At 43.7% G+C, this 22,622-nt stretch overlaps 1 protein-coding gene across 2 annotated transcripts in view; it reads right to left on the reverse strand.

Annotated features, from left to right (window-relative positions):
- Nucleotides 1–22,622, reverse strand: part of LOC134577317 (Friend leukemia integration 1 transcription factor-like) — a 45,000-nt gene that overhangs the window by 4,865 nt on the left and 17,513 nt on the right. Inside the window, exons 2-6 of one of the 2 annotated variants that reach the window (XM_063436012.1) lie at nt 4,486–4,673; nt 4,056–4,222; nt 3,356–3,559; nt 1,712–1,789; nt 408–491 (exon numbers count right to left, since the gene is read on the reverse strand). In XM_063436012.1, coding sequence (XP_063292082.1) covers nt 408–491; nt 1,712–1,789; nt 3,356–3,559; nt 4,056–4,222; nt 4,486–4,673 — 721 coding nt within the window. The remainder of the gene's footprint in view (nt 1–407; nt 492–1,711; nt 1,790–3,355; nt 3,560–4,055; nt 4,223–4,485; nt 4,674–22,622) is intronic. The other variant, XM_063436013.1, reaches the window with a different exon arrangement.

The raw sequence follows: 22,622 nt of genomic DNA on the forward strand, positions 1-22,622 counted from the left end.
ATATTCATTATTATACCATTCTATAACGCGTCACACAGCCAGGTATTAGAAGTTAATCATACAGTCACGTAATATAAATGATTACACCATTCTATAACCTCATCCCAAAGCCAGGTATTATAAATGATTACACCATTCTATAACCCCATCCCACAGCCTGATATTAAGTATTACACCATTCAATAACCCCGTCACACAGCCAGGTATTATAAATTATTACACCATTCAATAACCCCGTCACACAGCCAGGTATTATAAACTATTACACCATTCTATAACGCGTCACACAGCCAGGTATTATAATTATTACACCATTCAATGTTATTCATCCAGTCAGGTTGTGCGATGCCCTTTCTGACTTCCCTGGAAGAACACTAATTAAAGACCGGTGACGAGCCCCATTTTACCCTTTAGGGAGGAGCCTGTACCTCTGTGTATTGCGTTTCCTGTTGTGTTCCAGTTCGTTCGCCGTCCATCCTCGTATATCGGTTCTGTGGATATAATATGGAGACAGACCGGTCAGCCAACACTCGTTATGTACTATACAACACAAACACGTGCTGGGGTTTATCCACTAAATGGGGAATTATAGCTCCCAGAATTGTATAATGCTTTCCTATGGGGTTTATCCACTAAATGGGGAATTATAGCTCCCAGAATTGTATAATGCTTTCCTATGGGGTTTATCCACTAAATGGGGAATTATAGCTCCCAGAATTGTATAATGCTTTCCTATGGGGTTTATCCACTAAATGGGGCTTACCTATGGGGTTTATCCACTAAATGGGGCTTTCCTATGGGGTTTATCCACTAAATGGGGAATTATAGCTCCCAGAATTGTATAATGCTTTCCTATGGGGTTTATCCACTAAATGGGGCTTTCCTATGGGGGTTTATCCACTAAATGGGGCTTTCCTATGGGGTTTATCCACTAAATGGGGAATTATAGTTCCCAGAATTGTATAATGCTTACCTATGGGGTTTATCCACTAAATGGGGCTTTCCTATGGGGTTTTGGGTGACGCTGGATGACCTCATGCATAGCTTAATCATCCAGTACAGGGTACATCCTCTAGTTCAGGGGTCCTCAAACTCCGGCCCCCAGATGTTGCTGAACTACAACTCCCATGATTCTTTGAATTACATAGATAGCCAGAGAATCATGGGAGTTGTAGTTCAGCAACATCTGGGGGGCCGGAGTTTGAGGACCCATGTTGCTCTCTGGTCGACAACCACTAGAGGCGGAGTTAACCCATAAAGGTAATTATTGAGTTTATCAAAAGCTGCAATAATTACCTCTGAAGGGTTAATGGACCCAGGACAATGAGCTGAAATGGTCTGGGTGCCCATAGGGTCCCTTTAAAATCCGCTATCTTTGCAATTCCCTACTTTCTGGTTAGTAGGATTCCATTCAAACTAAATTCAAAGTGATTTTAACATTTTAACCAAAGATCTTAAAACACAGCGGATTTAAATCATTTTTAGAAATCGATTAATTAGCTAAAATTTACTTTGAATTCCTGACAAATTCACACGTTAATGAATAACATTAAACGTTAATTATGCCCAAATCAATTTAGCAATTATAAAAAAAACAAAAAACAATTGTTTATTTTCGACATTGAGAGTTAAAACCTGTCTCCAACAAATCTTCTCACTATATATCTACAGCACCCAATGGGATACCACAAAGCCCCTGGGATCTACTCACCGGTTTTCACCTGGGCGCGAGGTGTGACTGGATGCGTGTGGACAGCTGGCGTCACGGAGTATGTGAATGTCGTACTGTCTGCAAAGAATGATAATACATATAAAGATAATCCTGTAATGTGGGGAAACATATAACGGAGCTTAATTCTACAATCCGGAAATGGCCCGGGTATGGAATGATGTTAAAGGGTTACTCCAACGTTCAAATGTCCTGCTAAGAAGTGGTTATGGTGCAAGCAATCTGTACGTGCCGCGTTTCTATTTGAAGCGCTGCTTGTACAGAGAAATCTAAGAATTTGTGCTGGAGTCTAGTTGCACCCGCCAGCACAGATTATTATTATTATATTATTATTACTTAGATAGCACAAGCAAGTTCTGTAGCGCTGTACAATGGATGACTTAGGCCTTAATTTAATATTTTCGGATAAACTTTTAAATTGATTTAGAATTATGAAGAATATTTTAATGGTGCAATGTTTTGCTATTTTTTGAGATATTAATATTTTTTTATATGATTCTTTTTTATATTTTAATGTTGAAATAATCATATTAAAAGTTTATACATAAAAAAAAATCTATTTAATAACGTATCCAACAATATCAAATGGAGGCCTTAGTTAGCTGGACTCATGTGAGTTCTGAGCAAAAGAGAGTCAGCACGCAACACACACTGGCGAGAGACATGATGAGCTTCTTGGTGTAAGAGTGGGCTTTAGAGGCAGATAACCTGTCAATCAGTTCATCTTGTGTCGCATTCACTGCATTATCAGAAACCGCTGGTTGGCAGGTCGTGGCGGTTACCATGCTTGTCCACAAAGGTTAATGTTTTTCTGTGAAGCATTTGATTTGACCTCGAGGAGGAAACCAGTTATGCAGATTGACAACAGAGAATGTGTGGAATAAGGGAGAACTTGGCTCAGCACTGGATTCAAGATATATTCTACCCCTATTTTAAATGGTTTTCATCAAAAAACAGGTTTCGGGTGGTGTAGGGTCACATATTAGACATTATAAGCAAAAAGTAATGAAAGCTTAAAAACAGACTGGATTGAATTAAAGGTCAGTGCTTTACATTTCCCAGAGCAACAAAGTAGCAACTCATAGTAACGTTCCGCTACATTGTCAATGCGCTCATTTGATGCTCGCCATTTTGCAATCACCACGGCAAACGGATCCCAACAGGATTCTGGTTGTGAAACCGTTCGGGTCAGTTTCCACAGGAAATGTGTATCACAGAGACATTTTATCTTTAATACACATAATATTAATAAATGTCAGGTAACACAAATTAAAAAATAATTATTGTATCAACTTGTTCAGAGAGCACATACAGGCGCCATGTTGGGAATACGTCTATTGTCTCTATTTCCTAAATAACAGTGCTGATAAATTCTGCCGTGGACAGTTTATAGCTCACTTTAGGAATGTAGTACACTTGTCAGATGAATACTATATAGATTTTATTTGTATGCATATTACAAACACAATTTATGAGACAAACGATGGCTGACACTCAAGTTGTTGTAGTTACAACTCTCTGTTTCTTAGCCAGTCTGGTGGAATAATTCCAGACATTGTACCCAAGATTTGACCTATCCCCGAGAGGCAGCAATATGCATTTATAATATGCTGTGATTTTACGTACTTTGCCTTAGGAACCCCAAGTGTGACAGCAACATATCCGTGCTGTAAGGAGACGCTAATCTCAGGAAATCTTCCCGCGCCATCCGGCAAAGTTCCTTCCCATCTACCCCTTGCATCATGGAAGTATTCACATCACAGAGTCCGTATTCCTTTACCGCCCAGTCCAGCCACTGTGCTACGTCCTCCTGTGTCCATGCCATGGGATCTGTGACATAGAAAACAATTGTTTAAACTGCTTCCCCTTCATGTGTTTTATTCCAGCTCCTAGCAACATATTCCATGGGTTTATTGGAGAGCGGACGTACGAGACTGGAATATGATAAATTGGAAAGATTTCACTCCATTGGTGAAACTATTGAGATCAGACATATTTAAATAAAACATGATGGGTTTTCAGCAAACGCCCCAAAAAATTACATCAATTTATTATTTAATGAATAACCAAAACGAGATTTCGTTACTAAGCAAGAATTATGGACAGTTTACAAAGGAATTGTATATTTTAACCGTAAAATTTATTTTAAATTAGTCGTTCCTCCTCCCTATAGTACCGCCTGGAGTGATACAGTTCTATTATATTCATTTTTTTCATTCAGCATTGGTTATTTATTACCAACAGAATACACCCAGGCCATGCTGGTCCTTTTATCTCCACAGTTTTGGATCTACCCTTTACTTTAGTCAAACTGAGAGAGTCTGACCTGCTGGCACTATCACCCTCTTCTCTTCACTCCCATTGATCTGAGTGGGTGAGGGGGGCCCATTGCTGGTCGTGTCTGGGTAACTGGGCTGGTAGTTTGTATGGGATTCTTCGGTGCTTGCTTCAGGTTTTTCCACCCCTACACCAGCTGCGCTTCCACTGGTTATCCTGGGGACACAAAAGGGAAATTTTGTCAAACTGACATGTGACGTTGCAGGTCTAATGTCCTCTTCTGACGCAGACCTCTGCCAACTGGCTTTCTAACAACACTACTGGAATTAGTAAAATTCTCACATGCAAAAATATAAATACCCATAGCCTTAATTAATTAGATTGTGTGACAGTCATTCAATGGTTTTCTTAGCATTCTATACATAGTAAGGATTGTTACAGACATCACACAGAGGGAATCCACCAAACGGATGTCTCACCTGCTCCCAGGTATCTCCTCTGCTTCTTGCTTGATGTTCTGATGCTGATGCTCACCAGTTGATGCCCAAGGGTGCTCTGCCAATGCTTCTCGTTCCTTAATGCTTGGTGGGTAATCATCTGGCATTTCTGTTTTCAGTAGGTGAGGAGGGAACAGAGTGTGATCTTCACTGACGACAGAAAGAGCCTCCTGCAAGAAAAGATGTAAAGGTCAACAATCAACGACAGATCACAGCTACGATTTCTTTGTGGGATCACACACGCGTGAGCCATATTCTGATTCAGGCTTTTTTATATAATCAGCAAAATAAATATGTTAATTGTAGCCATAAACTCCAAAATATCATCATCATTATCTCTTCAAATAACCAACCAGAGAGATCCATCAACTCCGTTACATCCAAATATCTCCGTTATCTCCTTCCAATGTCACAGGATAGCTTCATCACCTTTATTTTCCATTATCTAAGTAATCTCATCACCTCTTCCCACCATCACCCAGATAGCTCCATTACCTCTTCCCAGCATCACCTAGATATCTCCATCGCATCTTCCCACCATCACCCAAATAGCTCCATCACCTCTTCTTATCATCTCCCAAATAACTCCATCACCTGTTATCATCTCCCAGATACCTCCTTCACCTCTTAACAACATCACCCAGATATCTCCATTACATCTATTCACCATCACCCAAATAGCTCCATCATCTCTTTATCACCATCTCCCAGAGAGCTACAGCACCTCTTTTAATCGTCACCTAGATATCTCCGTCACATCTTCCCACCATCACTCAAATATTGCTATCACCTCTTCTCACAATCAGATAAATAACTCCATTACCTTCCTATCATCTCCCAGATAGTTCCATTACATTTTTAGCACCATCACCCAGATAGCTCCATCAGCTCTTGATCACCACCCAGATAGCTCCATCACCTCTACAAATCATCTTCCAGATAGCTCCATAGCCTCTTCCTATCATCACCCACTATTTTATATGACAATGCATGTCTTTACACAAGCCTTCAGGGTTTTCTCTCTCTATTTTCTAAGACTGGTCATAGATCCTGATCTACATGCTTTATTAGACCCTGAAGATCATTGCTCCATCCATCTTTTTTCCATCCACCCTGCCGTTTGGCCACGCTGTCCATCTCCCTCCTTCCTTCAATTGAAAACAAATATTGAGTTTTTTTCCATTATCCAATCTCATCCCTTACTGACAGAGTATTTGTGTACCAGCCCAAGTATCACATTATCCCAGAGTCGCTCTGTACTCCGTATCCTACACACAGCAAGGAGACAACATGCGAGACAACATGCAGATAGTACATGTCCTAATTATATCACTACTGGTCCCTGCATCAAATCTTAGCATTATTACAGTAATTAATTATCACGGCCCAGCTTACTTTAAATAATTACACTCATTCTGAACATGTCATCACTCATGAAACTTTTTCAGTATTTTATTAATAATGACCTCTGTGGGTCACAAAATCAAATCCCTATTTCACTCCGTAAATCAACCATCGAGAAATCACTGGTGAAACGTGTGAAGGGGAGATCTCTCTCCAGTCTCTTCTGTTACAGTACATGTACTAAGGTCTAGAAGGGTTAAACACAAAAATGAGAATTGCTGGGAATTCAAAGTGAATTTTAACATTTAGACCAAGGTAAGGTTACCTCTTTTGACAGCTGACTGAAGAAGCTCTATGTGAGAGTGAAACGCGTTTTGGCCATTTTTAAAGGACTTTTATTGAGGACTTTTTAAACATTTGTTTTTTAAATTTATTATATACCAATACATTTGTTATTTTACTCAAGATCCCACCTAAGTCCTTTTTGGAGCCTCCAAAGAATCTTCAAAGGGGTAGTGCCAACCCCATTTAAATTGGCACCAAATCTATATACCTAGAGCCGGGACCCAGGGCCGCCATCAGGGGGTGACAACCATGACGGTTGTCACGGGCCCGGCGGCCCTGGGGGGCCCGGACTGCTCTGGCAGTCCTGGGCCCCACTTTCCCTCCCTGCACACATAGATATCTATGTGTGCAGCCGCGGGCCCCCAGCTCCCTGTTACCGCAGAGGGGGCCCAGGCAGCACAAAGCCTCTCCTCTCTGCTAATAACTCTCGCGAGACCCGGTTGCCATGGCAATGCTCCGCGGGTCTCGCGAGAGTTATTGGAGGAGAGAAGAGAAGAGGCTGTGTGCTGCCTGGGCCCCCTCTGCGGTAACAGGGAACCGGGGGCCCCACCATGCCACCGGACCACCAGGGATGGAATCTCCCCCCTCCCTAGACACAGGTAAGCAGGGAGGGGGGAGAAACTATTTAATTATTTTTTTTTATTTTTTGTAATTATGTTAAAATGCCCCCCCCTCCCCCTCACCCCAGATTGCACATTTACACACACACACACTACATACACTGACACAACACACACACTGCATACACTGACACAACACACACACTGCATACACTGACACAACACACACACACACTACATACACTGACACAACACACACACTGCATACACTGACACAACACACACACTGCATACACTGACACAACACAACACACACACACACACACTACATACACTGACACAAAACACACACTGCATACACTGACACAACACACACACACACACTACATACACTGACACAACACACACACTGCATACACTGACACAACACACACACACACACACACACTACATACACTGACACAACACACACACACTACATACACTGACACAACACGCACACTGCATACACTGACACAACACACACACACACACACTGCATACACTGACACAACACACACACTGACACAACACACACACACTGCATACACTGACACAACACACACACTGCATACACTGACACAACACACACACACACACACACACACACACACACTACACACACACTGACACAACACACACACACTGCATACACTGACACAACACACACACTACATACACTGACACGACACACACACTACATACACTGACACAACACACACACTGCATACACTAACACAACACACACACTGCATACACTGACACAACACATACTCTGCATACACTGACACAACACACACTGCATACACCGACACAACACACTCTGCATACACCAACACAACACACACTGCATACACTAACACAACACACACTCTGCATACACTGACACAACACACACACTCTGCATACACTGACACAACACACACTGCATACACTAACACAACACACACTGCATACACTAACACACACACTGCATACACTAACACACACAGTGCATACACTAATACACTAATACAATACACACACTGCATTCACTAATACAACATGCACTCTGCATACACTACACACTAACACACTCACTGCATCCACTATACTGAAACACTCTCTGCATTCACTACACTAACACTCTCTGCATTCACTACACTAACACACTTTCTGCATTCACTACACTAACACACTCTCTGCATTCACTACATATTAACACACTCTCTGCATTCACTACACATTAACACACACTGTGCATTCACTACAAATTTACACAGACACTACATTCATTACACTGACACACTCTGCATTCACTACACCCTAACACACACTCTGCATTTATTACACACTAACACACACTCTGCATTTATTACACACTAACACACACTCTGCATTCACTAAACTATGCACACACTCTGCATTCACTAAACTATGCACATACTCTGCATTCGCTACACTAACATACACTCTGCATCAACTGTACACACAGCATCCATTACACAAACATCCTGTATTCACAGTACACACACTACATCCACCACAAATTGAAACACTCTGCATTCACTATACACAGACACTGCGTCTAATACACACACTACATCCACTACAGACACTGCATCCACTAAACACATTTCATCTAGTACATACAAACACTACATCCACTACACAAACACACACTACATCACTGTACACACACTACATCCACTACTCAAACACTCTCTGCATTCACTACACATTAACACTCTGCATTCACTATACACAGACACTGTGTCTAATACACACACTACATCCACTACAGACACTGCATCCACTAAACACATTCCATCTAGTACTGATGTGGAATTATTAAAAATCTTTATTGTACTTGTATTGAATTATTGTACTAACTCCATTTTAACTTTATACTGTGACTTCGTCCTCCATTTTGTCCTCCTAACCTGACTTCTTCAATCCTCCATTTTGTCCTCATGACTTAACTTGTTCATTTTAAAACTACATTACGTGACTGAACTTCTCAACCCAATTAATACAGTAGACAAAGACCGTGTTTCCTTCAAGGACAAGTACCAGGAGGTGCTGGCTACTCCTTAAGACTTGCTGGCTACTCCTTAGAGCTTGTAAGATAGTACAGTTTGAAGGCCACAGAACACAGTAGTAATGAAATGTTCTATTCATAAGAGACCTTGCACCTGGACATAAAGCCTGATATCATTGACCGTGTAAAATGACGCTTAGGACCCCCTTGTCCCCCACCCGTGTCCAGAATAATCCCACCTCTGATGGGTGGGCACGGGACTAACCTCTTTATTTTACGAACCAATAGGTAAGACACTAACCCCGTCACTTAACAATTAATCCAATTGATGATGTTTATTTGCTGATATTCTAATAATCAATGATGACGCAAAATGCCTCTTAAAAGGGCCTGCGCGCCCGCTTTTTCCTCACTTGCCAATAAACTTTCTCGAAGTTATTTTAACCTGAACCTCGTGTGTCAGACTTAATTACTTCAGCGTATATACGCAATTTAATTTTATTGATTTGGACAGGAACAGATAGACATTTGAACATTTTGGTTTACTTTCAAAAAGTACCATAACAACTTGGCGCCCAACGTGGGGCATCGGGCTATGTCCGGCCGGCGAGCCGTCCTAAGGAAGACAAGGGTGGACGGAGGAATCCAGGGGGAAGGAAGGGAGACTGATCACCTCCAAGTACACGGTAGAGACTTCTGCAGAGCCACCGGTATGTTCCGGCCCCTTTGATTGACCCGTCCACGTGTCTGTGACTGCTTTCCGGGAGGACATCAAAGACAGGTAATATCTTGCCCGGTGTCTCGTTACTCATTTGTTTACCTGCATTTTAGTCTATCTGTTGCCTGGGTGTGTTTGAATTGTATGCCTGTTTCCCCATTTTGAGATAAAGGGGGGGTGGACCTGCAGGGGATTTGCCTGGGGTTCTGTCTTGCTTGTTTTCCCCTTTTTGGGATAAAGGGGGGTGGACCTGAGGGGACTTGCCTGGGTCTTCAGTGTGTCTGTCTGTTTGTATTTTACCCCTTTTGGGATAAAGGGGGGTTGACCCGTGGATGTGTTCCTGGGGGGTCTTCTGTTGCCTGTTTTACCTCTTTTAGGAACCACGGTGCTGTGGTTGTAAGGAAAAAGAGGGGTTGACCCGTGGATGTGTTCCTGGGGGGTCTTCTTTGCCTGTTTACTTCTTTTAGGAGCCTCGTGGCTGTGGCTGTAAGGAAAAAGAAGTTTTGTGGAACTGTGGGATCTGTGTAGAATCACAGTTTCCCTGTGATCCCGTTTTGTGTCACTTTGATAGCCTAGCTAGCTTCACTGTGCGCGTTCGGACTATCCAGCTCTGGTTGAGTTGGGGACGTCCTGACCCGGACCATCCAGCTCTAGTTGAGTTGGGGACGTCCTGACCCGGACCCTTCGGCTCTAGTTGAGCTGAGGGCCCACCGATTATTTAATTGTGGTAGGAGACTTAGCCTTGTGGCAGGGGACTTTGTTTCCTGGGGGAATTCAGGCAGGTATTGCTTGTTTTTCGCATCACGTAGTAGTGAGACTTATAAAGTGGGATTTATAGGGGCACTACGGGAGTGAGGATAGACGTGGCCACATTCTTGTGGACTGCAGAGGAGAGGGAGGCTGGAAAGGATTTCGGACCGGTGTTAGCTGTTATCCTTGGCCACTGGTAGTGAGACTTATGAAAGTCGTTCTCCGAGCGGGGACACTACGAGGTTGAGAAAGGTGACTTTGGAGTAAGCACATGTAGAAGGAAAGGGATTATTGTTGATTTTATTTGAACTGTAATGCATGCACTGTATTTCAATTGTATTGTTGTCTTGTCTGTTTTATTAGGAGTCTCATGAACTCCTGTGTCTGTCTCTAAGGATTTTTCCTTGCCTTTCATCTTTTCTAAACTTCCTATATTATTATACTATCCACTCCCATTTCTCTTGAAAGAGAAGTGATTGGTCACACACTTCTCACCTCGCTCCAATCCGTGTCTACCACCCCGGGTAGGCGGATTCAGTGACTAGTCTACGTTTTGGGAAGACGCACCTGAGAAAATCCCACGATTCTCGGGTGGCAGTCGAGCATTGTAGACGTTCTTGTTCAGTTTTCCTTCTCTCTCCCTATATCTAGGACGCTGGTATAGGGGTAAAGGGATTATGGGACAGGATTTAAGCAAGCCCAGTAAGGGCTGGTTAGCATGTGATTTAGTCGAAGACAGAGAGGGTGAGGAAATGGTTAAAGGTGTTGAAAAGATTGCAAAAGTATGTAGAATTGCTGTACCGACATGTGGAAGATTGCAACCAGAAAGTTGGCGTAGGTTACTGACAGAAAAGAAAGGCAAACTTACAGATAATGGTTTATTAAAGACTGCTGAAGCATGGTATAGAGTAGCGAAGGCTATTCAGCTAGAAGGTTGGGTTGAGGAAGAGATAAATCACAAAGGTGTGAAATTGTTTGTGTATCATAATAATTGTGTTACTGGGGTCTATCCTCAGCCAGCGCCCAAAACCGGCGCCCAGGGAATGTCTATCCCCAAGGTTCAGTCAGCAACTAGTGATAGCCAGCTGACTATGTTCCCCACTCCCAATACCCACCCCATCACCTCCCCTGTCTGCCCGGTCTTGAATTCTGATGGATCTTTCTTTTCCCCTGCCCCATCTTTAACATTCCCATCATCCTCATCCATCCCTACGCTACCTGCTATACCTTCCCCTAACATTTCATCTGCCATTCCTGCCCTACACTCTCTCTCTGTTCATGACCCCCTCCTCTCTTCTTCCACCCAACTAACCACCTCCTCCGCCCTTGCCCCGGCTCCTCCCTCTACACCCACCCCTACCAATCCCTCTCCGTTCCCTCCCATCTCCACCCCAGCTCAATACCCCACCTCCTTCCCCTCCCCAGCCTGGCCCTACCCCTTCCCATATCCCATGGCCCTGCCCTATCCCGGATATCCACTCCCCACTCCCCAAGCCACGCCCCAGGTTCCGGTCATGCCCAGTCCGGCACAGTCTGCCCCGGATGTGCCCTCTTCCAACATGGCCGCCACTTCTTCCCTTAACCCTAATGTAATACCTTCTCCGGCCACCAATATGGCGGCCCCCAGTTCGGCCCTGATGCCGGTAATTCCCGGTGACTACCTATCCCCAGGTTATGACTCGCTAGCCACCCCTGCATCTGGGGCTCGTTCCCAACCACCGATCCTTTCACCTCATTCAGGCCCTGCACCACGCAAAAGAGCCAATATCATAGAATTCGATGATGACGAGATGGACAGGGTGTCCCACGTCTCATCGGAACTTGCCGCGGGAGCCCCAACTCATCGTTCTATCGATGACCCCTTTGGCCACAAGGGTCGGGGAGAACAGGCCCCTCCTAAATATGTTGCTTTTAACCCCACTCAAGCTAGTGCTCTAATGAAATCACTCCCTGACCCAGAAAAACAGCCTATGCCCTTCTACCGAGGGATAGTTCAAATTCAAAAAACTTATTCCGCAGCATGGCGTGATCTACTGAGCATTTGTGCTATAAAAGCAGGGGATGCGTATTGGCCAAGCATGGCCCGACACCTCAGTACAGATCTGCTCAGCAGTGATGTTGATTACCCCTCTGGAGTAACTTTTTGCACCCAATTAAGAGAATGGGCTAAGGACAAACTTGCGGATCAGGCTGCTGGCCTTACTGATGTTATTCAAGATAAAGGAGAATCAGTGGAAAGGTTTCATGCAAGACTGTATCAAATGTTCACAGATTTGGGGTTTGATCTTACAGATAAGATTCATTCACAAATGCTGTCAGGTGCGTTTGTCCAAGGTGTTAAAGACTCTATACGCAAAGGAATCATTGCTGCACGTCCTGAATACAAGGTTGTTCCCCTGGATACCCTGCTTTTAGTTGCTAGAGGTCTGGAATCTGTTCAGACCCCAAGAAGACCCAATCCAGCTCCACTCATGGTGGCCCGCGCTACCCCCATCACCTCTGGCACCAAGGGTGCCAGGTTAGAGGATGTAACTTGTTTTAATTGTGGGGCTCAGGGACACTACAGAAGTGATTGTCCGGAACCTAAAAAGGAACCCGGGGCACCCAGAAAGTTCTCTAAGCCTGCCCCAGGCCCCAAGACCGAGAAAAAGATTCCAATTATTGAAGAACCGGATGATTAGGAAACTGGCAAGCCTGTGTCTGTAACCCCTATAATGGCAGCGTCTATAGGGGATAAGGGAGGGCCACTTGCCACAGTGACTTTGCCCATTGAAGACCATCCTACTACATTTCTAGTTGACACAGGTGCAGCCCGTAGTGTTCTACGAGAACAAGACCTGCCAGACCCATCCTTCCTGTCCAGTATTGATGTCTCTTGTGTTGGAGTGGATGGCCAGCCAAGACGTAGCCCTTTAACAACTCCACTACGAGTTGGCTCTAGCCTGCTTGCTCGCTTTGTAGTATCCTCCACATGCCCCATTAACCTGTTAGGTGCTGATGTTCTCTCACGTCTGCAAGCATCCATCACCTTTACCCCGGATGGGCAGGTAGAAATGTTTACACCTCTGTCTGTATCAGACACTTCAGCCCTATGCTCTTTGCCTCTGATGCTGCATTTAGAAAAGCCCCGTGAGGAGGCAGCAGAATTAAGGTCCAATTTCCCAGAGGAATTAAAAACACAGGTGCCCGCTAAGTTATGGTCCTCAGGCCCAGAGGACATAGGTCACCTAAATGTTCCCCCTGTGGTGGTAAAGCTTATTTCAGGAGCTAAGTTACCAAGGAAACCACAATATCCATTAAAACCAGCACAGTCTGCTGCAATTTCTGTCCACATCAAGGCACTCTTGGAGAAGGGTGCCCTTGTCAAATGTAAATCTGAATGCAACACCCCGTTATTTCCTGTGAAAAAGAAAACTCCAAAGGGTGAGCCGGAAAAATACAGGATGGTCCAGGATCTCCGTGCCGTTAATGAAGCTACCGTCCTGGACACCCCTCTTGTACCAAATCCTCACACTCTGCTCTCTGGAGTCCCACCATCTGCAAAATTCTTCACAGTTATTGACCTGGCTAATGCCTTTTTCAGTGTCCCACTGGACCCATCCTGTCAATACCTGTTTGCTTTCACTCATGAGATGCAGCAGTATACCTGGACTGTCATGCCCCAAGGGGCACAAAATTCCCCAAGTCAATTTGCAAAGGCCATGGGCACCATCCTTGACCCATGGCAAGCTGAGCACCCAGAAGTTGTCCTGCTTCAGTATGTGGATGATCTACTGCTGTGTGGAGATGATATTCCCACTACTGAAAGGTGTTCAATCAGTCTTCTTTCCTATTTGGCAGAACAGGGATGCAAAGCTTCACTCATCAAGCTACAATTCTGTCAATCTTCAGTGATCTTCCTTGGACATTGCCTATCTCAAGGTACCAGACATCTTACTCGGGACCGGGTAAGAGCTGTTCTGGACATTCCACCTCCAAGGACTTCAAAGTCTCTTCATGCCTTCCTAGGCCTCATTTCCTACTGCAGAGCATGGATCCCAGAAGCCTCTCTGCTTATGCAACCTCTCTATGACGCTCTTAAGTCTGACCCGTTTTGTCTGACCAATGACGCCCTGGACAATTTCGATGCTTTAAAACGTGCCATTGCTTCAGCTCCTGCCTTGGGCCTACCTGACTACTCCAAACCTTTCAAATTATTCGTCTCTGAAAGACAAGGCCATGCTACAGGAGTCCTCACCCAAACTAATGACTCAAGAGGCCGCCAGAGGCCTATTGGATATTTCTCATGTCAACTGGACATTGTGGCCAGAGGGACTCCTTCCTGTCTCAGGGCTGTTTTTGCTGCAAGAGAACTCATAGAAAGAACCTCAGACCTGGTCCTTGGCCACCCTCTGGTTGTTTTGGCCCCTCATGACATTTCTGCCATCATCAACCAAGTCCAGCTCAAGCACGTGTCTCCAGCCAGACATCTGCGCTTACAGTGTCATCTTCTTTTGCCTGACAACATTTCCATACAAAGATGTCAAGTGCTTAATCCGTCCACTCTTCTTCCACTCCCTGAGGGGGGTATCTATTATGGATTTATCACGGATGAAACCTACATTCACCTGCTCTGTGGATGTATCAAGAAAGTCATGCATCCACATTTGACATTTTATGAAGGCGAAAAACCTCTCTGTGAGGGCCCAGATCACGCCTTCTGTACCATGTGGTACAAACCGAACATTACTCCTGAACCTTGCTATGAAGATGAGCTTTACCACCGGACCGATGTAAAGCTTACTGCACAAGACTTCTATTGTGACTCTGACGGCAATAGTATGGTCTTGATCCAGCTACCTCAACAACTTAACTACCTTTACCGTCATTGGGATACTGCTATCCCACATATTCCTGTTACCAAGCTGAAGACAAGGTCATGGAATGATCTTGGGCCCATGGCAAAACTATGGGCCACCATGAATGAAGAACAGCTACAGGAAAGTGGTATTGTCAAATACCCAACAACTGACCTCCTAGAAGCATGGCCACGCCATTTCCTGGAAAAGGAATTTCAAGATCTGGTCATAAAGAATGATTATGACCCAGAAACACCTCATGACTGTTTTGAACAGATGAAAATGGAAACAGTGCACTTACCAACTGTGCATGAGAACCCATTACCAGATCCGGATTTTACCCTGTTTGTGGACGGATCGAGATATGCCGATGAAGGTGGAACATATCACACAGGATATGCCGTAACCACAACAGATGAAGTCATTAAATCATCATCCTTACCGCCAGCAATGTCTGCGCAAGAAGCTGAATTACAGGCTCTGACTTCAGCATGCAAAATATCCGAAGGAAAACGTGCCAACATCTATACAGATTCAAGATATGCCCTGGGTGTGGCACATGACTTCGGCCTAATTTGGAAGACTAGAGGATTTCTTACCACCGCCGGTACACCAGTCAAACACAGCACTGCAATCAAGGAGCTAATGGATGCCCTCCTACTCCCCAAAGAAGTGGCCGTTTTGAAAGTTAAGGCCCATGGGAAATTGGATACAGATGAAGCAAAGGGCAACCATTTGGCTGATCAAGCTGCTAAGTTAGCGGCCAGGGATCTGCAGGAAGTGGATGAAGAAGTGTCCGGACAAGAAGAAGAAGAAGAAGAAGAAGTCCCTATTTTTGCCCTGCAAACTCTTCCTACTGATTTGCGAATTTTACAAGAACAGCAAGCTGCAGTCACTCCTGAGGAAATCCAGAAATGGAAAAAGAAAGGAGCTGTCCAAAAGGACGGAATATATTACAACAACTTCAAATTTTGTCTTCCCAGAAATTTGTATCCAGCAGTTGTCCAATGGGCACATGGGCCTGCACACCTGTCAAAAGAATTGATGGCCGCCCTCATACAGAAGTATTATGAAGCACCCGGAATCACAACATTGATCAATAGCTTCTGCAAGGCCTGTGTCATTTGTGCAAAATGCAATCCAGGAAGACCAATTAAGGTGCCTGCGAAACACCTGGCAAAGCCCATGTACCCCTTCCAACGAATTCAAATTGACCACATCCAAATGCCCAAGAGTGGGCCCCATGAATATGCACTAGTCATAGTGGACATGTTCTCAGGATGGCCAGAGGCATACCCAGTGGCCAATATCACTGCAAAAACAACCGCAAAGCGCCTACTTACAGATATTGTATGTAGATTCGGACTCCCAGAAGTTATTGAGAGTGATCAAGGCCCAGCCTTTACAGCAACTGTGACTAAAGAAATTTGGACTGCTCTAGGGGTGACTCTAGCCTTCCATACCCCTTACCACCCACAAAGTAGTGGTAAAGTGGAGCGCATGAATGGCACTCTAAAAACCAGAATGTTAAAAATGTCACAAGAAACAAAGATGCCCTGGCCAGAAAGCCTACCAATAGCTCTATTCAGTGTTAGGCACACACCTAGAGGGAAGCATTCACTGTCCCCATATGAGGTTCTATTTGGGACAGCACCCAGACTAGGTTGTTATTATCCGCAGCAGTTGCAACTCCAATCAGATGTTTTAGTAGACTATGTAACTGAACTTGCAAATGTCCTAAACAAAATACATGCCCAAGTTTTCTCTTCAATTCCAGATCCCGAATTGGATACAGGTTCCCATAACCTACTCCCCGGAGATTGGGTCCTGGTTAAGAAGTTTGTGCGGAAAAATACCCTAGAACCGAGATTTGACGGTCCATTCCAAGTTCTCCTGATTACCGCAACCTCCGTCAAATTGGCCGGTAGGCCAAATTGGATCCACGCTTCCCACTGCAAGAAATCTCCTGCCCCAGAGGAAGCGAATATCGCACAAACATGTATCTCTGGTACATCTTCTCCTTAATTAGCCTTATGAAGGCCCAACAAGTAGCCATTACCAAAGACATTAGTGGGTACACCTTCTGGTATAATTCATCATGCACCCAGGTGGCTACTTATACCTTTGACTACTGTGATATTGTAGAATGCCCATTTCCCACACCACAAATCCAGAGCATCTATAGAGATATCCCTCATTCGAAAGACCCATATGTTTGTGTAGTTGACAAACAATGGGGGCACAATTGTGACCATTGGGGGGCGGCGGGATGGAATGCCGGGACTGCCTGGGGTTACAAACCAAAAAGTGCCGTAGCTAAAGTAGATGATCATGGTAGATCGCTTCTCCAGAGAATGACTTTAAGAAAGCCTGGAGGGAGTACACCAATGAAATTAATTCTTAATATTGAGCATCCAAGCCCAACAGATGCAGACCAATATGTGATGGGAATGTATTGGAAAAAGAGTTCCTATAAAAAGTTAGGGCATTTCTACCTAAAAGATATGTGCAACTCTTCTGAGTGGCAAGGGGCCACCCATATGGTCCCTAACCCATTAAAACCTCATATCCAGACCTTTCAAGACATGATGGCCATTGCTAACCCCACTTTTGAAGATACCATGGCCGCTGAAACAGGTTTTAATGATGTAAATTTATGGTTAGAATGGATGAAATATAATGCTAATAAGCATAATAGAACCGCATGTTATGTGTGTGGAGGTGCCCGGCCTCACCTGGGTACCGTACCTTTAATCCTACCCGTAGATATAGAAGAATGTGTTTTAAGCCTTTTTGCCTATCACTATAATTTTAACAGGTCCATATGTATTGCATGGACAAAGGAGTATCCTCTTCTAGCCAAAGATGTCAAACCCCCTGATGGTATTACCGTATATAAAGGTAATTACACTTGCTATGCCATGTACGATGGTATTGGTAAATTTGTAGGTAACTTTTCCAAAGGCTATTGTGCTACATACAGAACTGTCCCTGTACGTTTGCTGCAACATCACACTAGGTCACTAGGGGACATTTATTGGTTGTGTGGGGATTTACAGCTAAGATCCAGAATGGACACGGAATGGTGGGGAGAGTGTACGTTGACTAAGGCCATTATGCCTATACATATTATTTCTGACACACACCTCAACACCCATGAGTTCAGCCACACTAAGGTTAAACGTGACGCCCCAGTGAAAGGAAGTTTTGATCCTCATGTATACATTGATGCCATTGGAGTGCCCAGGGGGGTGCCCAATGAGTTTAAAGCTAGGGATGAAGTTGCTGCAGGATTTGAATCAATTTTTACCATAGTTACCGCAAACAAGAATCTAAATTGGATAAATTACATTTATTATAATCAACAGCGTTTTGTCAATTACACCAGAGACGCCCTCCAGGGGTTGGCCGAACAGTTGCAGGCCACATCCCAAATGACTTTCCAGAATAGAATGGCCCTAGATATGATCTTAGCCGAAAAAGGAGGGGTTTGTAAGATTTTGCCCGACACTATGACATGTTGTACCTACATCCCAGAAAACACAGGCCCTAATGGTAAAGTCACACTAGCTATAGAAAAGTTAAATGACCTGTCTGAAGAGTTAAAAAGGAATTCTGGGATAAAGGATCCCTGGGAAAGATGGTTTGGTTGGATGACAGGATGGCAAAAGGCTTTAATGCAGATTGGTATGGCTATACTAATTTTTCTTTTTATCTTTGCTCTTCTCTTTTGTTGTGTCCTCCCATGTCTGAGAAAATCCCTCATGAAGACTGTTGACCAAGCAACACCCACTTTGACCCATCTCGAAGTTGATGACCAAGAATTCCAAGACATCAACTCACCCTGTCTGCCGCTGCAAATTATCCCCTTTGTTGATAAAGTGCAGGAATTCTAGGAAGGGACTAGTTCAGGGACAGCATCTGTCAGTGAATGGTAAAGGCCCCATGCGGAGAAGTGGTGGGTTAGCTGCCATGGGATACCCTTGGGAGTGAAGCGTTCGAGAGCCATACTGACGGATGGTTAGCCTATTAGGGTCAGATCTAGGGACAGCCTTGCACTTTGCATTAACACCTAGCTAGCGGCCACGGGGTTTCTGTGCCTTTGGGTTAACACGTCTTCTGATACTAACATAATAAAGTTTATCTCTTAGAATCTAACATTTCATAGGGGGGACTGATGTGGAATTATTAAAAATCTTTATTGTACTTGTATTGAATTATTGTACTAACTCCATTTTAACTTTATACTGTGACTTCGTCCTCCATTTTGTCCTCCTAACCTGACTTCTTCAATCCTCCATTTTGTCCTCATGACTTAACTTGTTCATTTTAAAACTACATTACGTGACTGAACTTCTCAACCCAATTAATACAGTAGACAAAGACCGTGTTTCCTTCAAGGACAAGTACCAGGAGGTGCTGGCTACTCCTTAAGACTTGCTGGCTACTCCTTAGAGCTTGTAAGATAGTACAGTTTGAAGGCCACAGAACACAGTAGTAATGAAATGTTCTATTCATAAGAGACCTTGCACCTGGACATAAAGCCTGATATCATTGACCGTGTAAAATGACGCTTAGGACCCCCTTGTCCCCCACCCGTGTCCAGAATAATCCCACCTCTGATGGGTGGGCACGGGACTAACCTCTTTATTTTACGAACCAATAGGTAAGACACTAACCCCGTCACTTAACAATTAATCCAATTGATGATGTTTATTTGCTGATATTCTAATAATCAATGATGACGCAAAATGCCTCTTAAAAGGGCCTGCGCGCCCGCTTTTTCCTCACTTGCCAATAAACTTTCTCGAAGTTATTTTAACCTGAACCTCGTGTGTCAGACTTAATTACTTCAGCGTATATACGCAATTTAATTTTATTGATTTGGACAGGAACAGATAGACATTTGAACATTTTGGTTTACTTTCAAAAAGTACCATAACAGTACATACAAACACTACATCCACTACACAAACACACACTACATCACTGTACACACACTACATCCACTACTCATACACTCTCTGCATTCACTACACATTAACACTTCTGCATTCACTACACTAACACACACTCTGCATCCGCTACACACTAACACACTCTCTGCATTCACTACACATTAACACACACTCTGCATTCACTACACATTTACACACACTCTGCATTCACTGCACTAACACACACACTGCATTCATTACACTGACACACTCTGCATTCACTACACACTAACACACATTCTGCATTCATTACACACTAACACACACTCTGCATTCATTACACACTAACACACACTCTGGATTCACTATACTGACACACACTCTGCATTAACTGCACACACAGCATCCACTACACAAACATCCTGTATTCACAGTACACACACTACATCCACCACAAATTGAAACACTCTGCATTCACTATACACAGACACTGTGCCTAATACACACACTACATCCACTACAGACACTGCATCCACTAAACACATTTCATCTAGTACATACAAACACTACATCCACTACACAAACACACACTGCATCACTGTACACACACTACATCCACTACTCAAACACTATACACACTGCATCCGCTACACAAACACACACTCTGCATTCACTGCACAACAGTATCTAATACACACAAACACTACATCCATTACACACATTCTAATTCACTTCCACTATACACACCACATTCAGTCCCGCATCATTGTCAGCGGACTAGGTAGGGCGTGGGCGGGCCCAGGAGGGAGGAGACGGGGAGGGGGGGCCCAGACCTTGCGCTTTGTCAGGGGCCCCAAAATTTCTAATGGCAGCCCTGCCGGGACCCACAGGCTCAGGACCAGGTGAGCACCATATTTACTATCACAAACCAGTGATTTTATTGTCACAATCTACACATTGGTCCGCCCTCTTTTTATGTCTTTGAGAACTAATCCAAGTTGAAGTAGAAGGGTGATGCTACCATAATAAGCACACAAGCCTCAATACGGGGCCAGTGTTTCTGTATACAGGCTCCTTGAAATGTGAGTGTATAGTTCGTTACAATATTATTATAATTATTGCATTGCCACTTTAAATACCATCTGCACTATATTGTATCTTTTTGTATTTTCCTTGACATGTACTTCATACTGCACCATTGAACTAAATAACGTTTGGTAAGCTGTATATGTGTTTGAGCTCTCCACTTATAGGTGTAGGTCTCTGTCACTTACACCGCACTAAAATCTACAAATTTAGACCAAGCTGGCTGTATATGGCAAGAAAAAGTCAGTTATTTATCCTAAAGATTAAAATGCCCTTGGAAATCCTGATATTTCATTGATATATACACAGGTAGATAGAGAGATAGACAGAGAGAGAGACAGACGGATAGACTGAAAGACAGAGAGAGACAGACAGAGTATTGCTATCAAGGTTATTTTTGAGCGGATTTGCAGTTTGTGGATTTGGGAACGCAATTCCTTGTGTTTACCTGCTCTCGAGTCCTTCCTTCTACAAAGATTTATAAAGGTACAAGTTCAGCAGCAATCTGTATGATTCTACTCCGAGTGTCAGAGACTGGATGTCAAGATTCGAATTATAATAATATACATTTTTTCTATGCCATTTTTTTTTAAATGGTAAAAATAAAAATAGCTATGTTTTAAACAGTAGGCTGTTAGTAACGAAATATGCTAAATAAATGTAAAGATTTAAAATGCTGTGTGTTTTTTTTTTACAAAAAGTGCTAATTTGCATATCAGTGCATTCTGGGTGTGTTCTGAAAATACAGTCTTTCAAAGTTTCCATGTATGGGGCAGATATTGTTTTGTCTCGGGCCTCTGCTCCTTCCGCCTCTCCCCCTGCGTCTATCACGATGCACTCTCTCTAAAGTGCAGAATTCCTCGCAGCAAGCTAAATGTGCAGCCAAGTCCCATAACTACAATACATGCATGCCTAATAAGATTTTACACAACTTCGCAGCCGACTGGTCTTTTCATGGGACAGTTGTTGTTGTTGTTTTTTTTTTTCATTTTCTGGAATAAACAGCTCAGTTGTAAACTATAACTCCCAGGACTCACGGCCAGCTAGAAGTGGCTTGTTTCTAATCGTGCATATTTCGGTGTGATAGATTTAGTTAAACAAACATGTATAAAGGCCCAGAATAGCATGAAAATGCAGATTGTTTGTGTTGATAGAGCGTAAGACGTACAATAAACAGGAAACTACCAGCTGTGATCGTTAGTTACTAATAATCTGTACACCACCTCAGCTTCTACATCCTGCTACCCTGTCACCCTAGACCTCAATCACCAGCTACCATCACTTCCTCTTTAATAACGAACCTATCTCTGTGACCTGCGAATACCCAGGGGACAGCACCCTATTACTCCGCAGTGCTAGGCCCTGCGTTATGCAAAACCCATCAGGATATTCAATAAATAAAACCAGCAGAATGAAGTCAGTTTGACTAAACAGGGAGTAATTACAAACCCCCTCCCTCCCTCCGTGCCTGCGCCACAATAT

Source organism: Pelobates fuscus, chromosome 11 (genome assembly GCF_036172605.1).
Source record: "Pelobates fuscus isolate aPelFus1 chromosome 11, aPelFus1.pri, whole genome shotgun sequence".
NCBI lineage: Eukaryota > Metazoa > Chordata > Amphibia > Anura > Pelobatidae > Pelobates > Pelobates fuscus.